The sequence below is a fragment of the Rhodnius prolixus genome, unplaced genomic scaffold (genome assembly GCF_049639745.1).
Source record: "Rhodnius prolixus isolate KJV_2025 unplaced genomic scaffold, Rpr scaffold_8, whole genome shotgun sequence".
NCBI lineage: Eukaryota > Metazoa > Arthropoda > Insecta > Hemiptera > Reduviidae > Rhodnius > Rhodnius prolixus.
The window spans coordinates 33,066,957-33,072,925 of NW_027411593.1; the positions used below are offsets into that span (position 1 = coordinate 33,066,957).

General features: G+C 29.5%; 1 protein-coding gene across 4 annotated transcripts in view; it reads left to right on the top strand.

Moving 5' to 3' along the window:
* The window catches only part of Gdap2 (ganglioside induced differentiation associated protein 2), a 54,091-nt gene that overhangs the window by 5,027 nt on the left and 43,095 nt on the right, over nucleotides 1-5,969 (top strand). For all 4 annotated transcript variants that reach the window (XM_074122460.1, XM_074122462.1, XM_074122461.1 and 1 more), the window contains one exon: nucleotides 3,782-3,962. In XM_074122460.1, the coding sequence (XP_073978561.1) occupies nucleotides 3,784-3,962 (179 nt within the window). In that variant the 5' untranslated portion in view covers nucleotides 3,782-3,783. The remainder of the gene's footprint in view (nucleotides 1-3,781; nucleotides 3,963-5,969) is intronic.

The following is a 5,969-nucleotide window of genomic DNA, read 5'->3' on the forward strand; positions in this document are numbered from 1 at the left end:
TCCATTATTCAAGTGTGTATATTGAAGTGAATAATATCAAAGTGTTTCGAAATTTCTTCACAAAACAAGTTTTGAAATTGGCTTGCAAAGAAAACTTTTCTTTTTTTTTTTTGTCAGTGATTTGAGTAGATTTGATAGTTTTTGACAAAACTCTTCGTTCTGTGTATCATTCACTACAGCTTACTTGAGCAATTAATTGAAAATTGTTGAGAAAATCTATTAAAGCTTTAAAGTGAATAAAATTTTAGAAATTCAGCCATAATTACTACAAATAGAAACAAATTAACAATTAAAAACAAGAAAAAATTGAGAGTTTTTTTTAACATTGCGTTTTTTCGTGCAGTTTTTGACTGTCTTGCGGGACAACTATATAATTTTTTAAACAGAACACTTGACAGTAACAGCAGAGAAAGGGAATTCCCCTTTCGCTAGTACCATTGGTTAGCGTATACTGGATTCCAGTCTGGTGTTGCTGGGTTTGAATTCATCTGCTGGTCGTTAGATTTTTTTTTGTTTTTCCTTAATAGCTTCTTATAGCTCACTGTCCGGTGATGGACAGTGTTGTCTGGATGGAGAGAGATCACTGTTGGCAAGCTCCGGGCACCAATGACAAAGAGGGTGATTGGAGATTACGACTATTTACAACATGTAGCGAAATTTCTAAGTTTTAAAAAAATGTCCCAGAAGCATACAAAAATAATGTGAATTTTTCATACCAGACATTTTTCAATTGGTATAAAAAAAATTTTTTTTTTAAGTGGTGGTTGTACATGGAGTGTGTTGATCTTAGGTGAAACATTTATATTTTCCCTGAAATATTAATTTTATAGTTTTGTTGAATTATCTCTTCTTGATTAAGTTTGAAGGTTGTTAAAGTGGTTGTAAAATTGTTTATCTAGCCATAAGATTGGACGATTTGATTAAAGTTCTTGCTTGGCCAAAGATTGATAGATAACCTTTTGTCGTCAACCTTTAAAAGTCATCTCTTGTCTACTCATCATTGTTTGTTCACAATTTTGTTTTGAATTATAGTTAGATTTTATTCTTGATTTTTAAATAAAAAAAAACCATAAAGTTATCGGCAATTGGTTGTTATTTTCAGCAGGTGTTCTGCTTCATTTTAAAACACTGTTAACAATGTCTTTGAATCTTTATGGTTAGTATTTAAGAAATGGAAAATTGTTTTTAAGAAGTTCTTTCTATTAAGCACGCATGAGTTGCAAAAAAAAAAATTTTTTTTACCATCTAGATATCTTTTGGTTTAGAAAATGGTTTTTATAAATTGGCAAGAATGTTTATGTTAAGCAAAAATTGTTTGAAGTTTTAACTTGCTATTTCGGTAAGTTCCTGCAATAGGTTTAGGATCTTTGGCCCTTCATCATGAAACTGCTCAAACGTCCATTGTAATACAAGTAGTGTCCAGCGAGACAAAATCAGTAACCCCAGTATGTGTGCTTTATTTTAAGCACTTTGACCGATTTTCTTGAAAACGCGATATCTATCTAAAACCCAACCTAAAGATAGACGCTCGTTGTCGTTGAGATTACAAAATGAAGTAAGCAGTTTTTAAGCTATGATTAAGCAATTGCTGGGCTAAAGTGGTCTTGGATAAATTAGTTACTCACCTTTTATCTGCAAATCGTATCGTTTTTTCAGCCCATAAGCTAGTTTTTCATTTCATACCCTTTTTTTTTGTTGCAATACATCATCCATTCTTTTATATAAACCATTTCTTTTAATAGTTTAATTACTCACATATTATTATTCATTAACACTACAGGTAATTTGAACAAAAATAGTTCACTATTTATTATATAATATTCGATAAGATATTTAAGACGACTTTGTATACCATATTATTACATATTTTCAGTATTAGTGACCTAAATAGTATATATATGTGTCATATTTTAGTGACAACATTTGATACTAGGACAATTTGCTGTGACACTGACTCAACCAACGATACATTTCCCTGTCTGTTCTGATAACAATGTGTATTAATAATTAGATTTGTACTAAAGGTTCAATACCCCTGCCTTATATCTAATAATTGACTCAAAGATTGACACTAATGGGACATGAAAAGTAAAATATAATCCTGATGAATTAATTGTATATTTGGTCGTTGGTAACAAGCTGCAATAGCAGCATCTTTTTTTTAAAAGTAAAAATTTTACTTTTTTAATTTTACGTTATTCGTAATGTCAAACTTAATGTAGTTAGCTCCAACCAACTATTTCAGCATATAAAAAAATAATCCTATTTCAGAACCCTGTTCTCAGAAAAAATTATTGTCAGTTTTGTGTTTCTGATTGTACGTATCTTAATCCAGAATTGAATCCTGTTTTGGGAAACGGTATGCATATTCTTTAAATTAGGATTTCCAATTTTGATTGATTATAATTCATATGCGTATTTCTTATGAGCTGTTAATTCATCATTATTAAAATGATTTCGCAACAGTTTATTACCTTCTTATAGATAATAAAGGGACTGGCAATTTGCTAAAATCCACTGCGACGTAAAAGATCTAATGTGGTTCCCTTAAGTATTTAACATAAATCTAGACTTCTAGTGTGCTAAATATGACCAGTACGGTTGATGAATTAAGTAAAGTTTGTCTGTGGGATCACAAATAGAGGCCTACAACAGCTATCTTTATTGGTGTGAGTGTTCGGAATGTTATTGTAAATGTTGTTGGAGAGATTGGGGAAACCCTTAATGACGCCCAGATCTCTTCTCTTTTTTAGGCAAATGTTCAGAGGGAATTTTAAAAAAAATACCGCCACCCTATTGAAAGTGTTTAAATTTTTCATTTTATCATCAGTTAAAATTGCCTATCTTCCTACCGCTGTCAAATAAATCACGTTTTTTTTTATAGGTTCTGTTTGTATTGTTTGAGTAAATTGATCTTAACATTTTTTTTTCTATTGTGCCTGATTGCCGTGATCAAATAAAACACAGAGGTAAATTTCTCAACGTAATGACTTTTAATGGAGTGAATTTGGGTGGTGGAATTCCATCTGAGCATAAAAAGTGCTACTCCAAGAACAAGAATTACCATGAGAGAACCTTACCCAATAATGAGGCAGCAATTTAAATGAGGAGTTAATTAAATAGCAGCTTACCATACTTCCTTTTACAAAAATAAAATCAATTTGTACGAAAAAAGATGTACAAAAAAAAATGTCTTTAATTTCGTAATTTCAAAATGAAATTAACTAGGTTTATGTTGTCAGAGAACAACTAGTCAATCTTTCGTTCTCAGATGCATAACTATAAAGAAGTAAAGTCATCTGAATTCCTTCAAACTGTTCCAAGACAGATTCTAATTGATTAATGATTCCATTAAATAAGATCTAATGCTAAACATAATCATTTTAAATGAGCAAGAGAAATAAAATATTTAAGGCACAATCTAATTATTTCACGGCCGTAAGAGTGTTTCATGGCAATTTTAGTAGATTTTACAATATATTGTTTTAAAACATGAAATTATTAGATTTTATTTTAAAATTTCAGAATTTCTCTTATTTTGAACAGAACACAGTTTTTAGTCGAATAAGAATTTAATCTATTTATGTCTGTTCGTTTTAATTTAGCTATGAAATTTGCTAAATTTAACTTAATTTTCAACAGCTAATTTAACTTACACACTTATAAAATGTTTGTGCTCATTTTGTAAAAACTAAATATTTATCCATTTGTTTAGTTAATGTATATTATTGATTTTATTTTTTTATCTTATCTCAATTCTGTATTGTTATTATTTTTACAGACATGGTTTTAGTACATGAAGATCCTCTTGGAATGGTTAAACCTGTAATTGATGTGTCTACATTACATTCATGGGGCGACACTAATCCATTGCATATTCCAACATCTTATAACGTTAGTTCTAGTCTCGAATTCAGTTCGTTTCCAGTTAATCATAATTTAAATAGAAAAGTTGTTTTTTGGTAAGTGAATTTTTATTTTTTTTAGTATTAATATTTAAATATTTGCTCTACCATTTTTTGTAAGGTCGTGAAGCTGTATATAATTGGCAATATGAATATTAATGTTTAGGAATTAATTAATGTAATTTCAGAATATTAGGTTTTCAACTAATATCAAAAGAAGATTTTTCCACTATCATTGTTCGCTGCAAAAATCTTTTGATTTACCAATAACTGTTCCTTGCTCTAATAATGGGTTATAATCATATATACTACCTTTCTTGTAAAAGATGCGCTGTAACTCGTAAAATAAAGAAGGCGCAGCAACCGTTATATACTGAACCGAAACCTTACTGATAGTTAAGGCCATTTAAAAGAGTTTCTAGTAGGAAATCGCTCAGCAGGACGTCCCAATGCTGAGGCAAGCTTGACAGTTGTATCTGGGAAGTGCCATATACTGTAGTGGATGTATATTCCCTTGCATATCCTAGGTTTGAGGAACCCAGAAATAAGATTGAAAGTGGTGTTGAAGGATGAGTGGTTCATCTTGTTACCAGGAAAGGTTCCAACACCCCATCACAAAAAATGAATAAAAAAATAAAAATAGATTCAACGATTTACCCTACATTGATCCAAAAATGTATGCTTTTTAGGAATCTTACGATGTACGTTGAATATACGGTTGGGCCTGCAAAGTTATAATATCAATGATTTCATTCGTCATTGCGTGCTTGTTTTGTTTCATTTGGCAAGTTTCTGTTTTTAGACAGATCATAGACTGAATCATGTGGTTAGTGAGAAGAATTCCACTTATATATAGCTTCTGATATATCACCACAACAAGCATTCTATGGCGATTGAAATAATAACTTAATAAAATATTCGGGATCATTGCTTATTCAGGATTTCAATATAGTACTACTATAAAATGGATATAATATATCCATCTATTTGAGAAGAAATTAATTGCATCAAATAATATTTCATAGTAATTTTGGTAATTTGGTGATACAATAAATATTTTTAAATAAATATTATATCCCTGATAATTTATTTTTACTTAAAGAAATATATCTCCTAAGTGAGAAAACCAGCTTTTGTTTACAATATCAAGTTATTAAACTAGAAATCGTTAAAGAACATTAAGTTCTTATCATCCTTAACAGGCCCATTTGTAAGATTTATTTTTCTTAGTTTTAAATTAGCTTTTTGTATTTGTTTGTGAAACATAACAGTTATTCGATCTTATCTTTACGTCATTATCATTTTCTTAAATCATACCTTGGCAGTCCCACCCACATTTTTTGTTTTTAATTCATTGTAGCTTATTTGTATTCAGATACACTCAATGTATACATTTTGTGTTAAGCATATTTTCGTAAAGAATCTTGTGATAAAACTTTTGTATTGATTTTAAAATATCAGTCATTTATTTTCATTTTCTCTTAATTGCGTCAATAATTTTGTTTGAGTTAGTTGTGGAACTATACTCTTAAGAAGGGAAAAATAAGGACTAGTCCTTGCTTTTAAAAGTAAATAGATTAAATTGATTTCTAGAAATGAATCTAAAAAATCTTTTAGAATCTTGTCTGAGAGCTTGTTGGTGGTCAGATTGGTAACAGCAGTGGTCAAATGTTACCGCAAAAACTAAATAAACATCAATAAGAGCTCAAATTTGTATCAAATTCTTATTCAAATCCTCTTTTAGGTAATAATTTCTCTGCTGGAACTATCTAGAACCTACTGAAATATACGTGAAGGGACTACTGAAGCAATTTTTCAGTTTTTTCGCAATTTTATCCTAAATGGCTTTACCTATTTTCATTAAATATTCCGTATACAATTTATCCACCGGTTTATTACTGTATTTGTATATAGTTCACCTAGTTTTTTTTATAATTATCTTCGCTATTACAAATTTTAGATGACTGTTTAGGCTGTATTGTAATTTTATATTTATAATATTATGTTGAATATAAGAGATTAATAAATATTTCATTTTTGTTTAATCAATAAATTTTGTTTCTA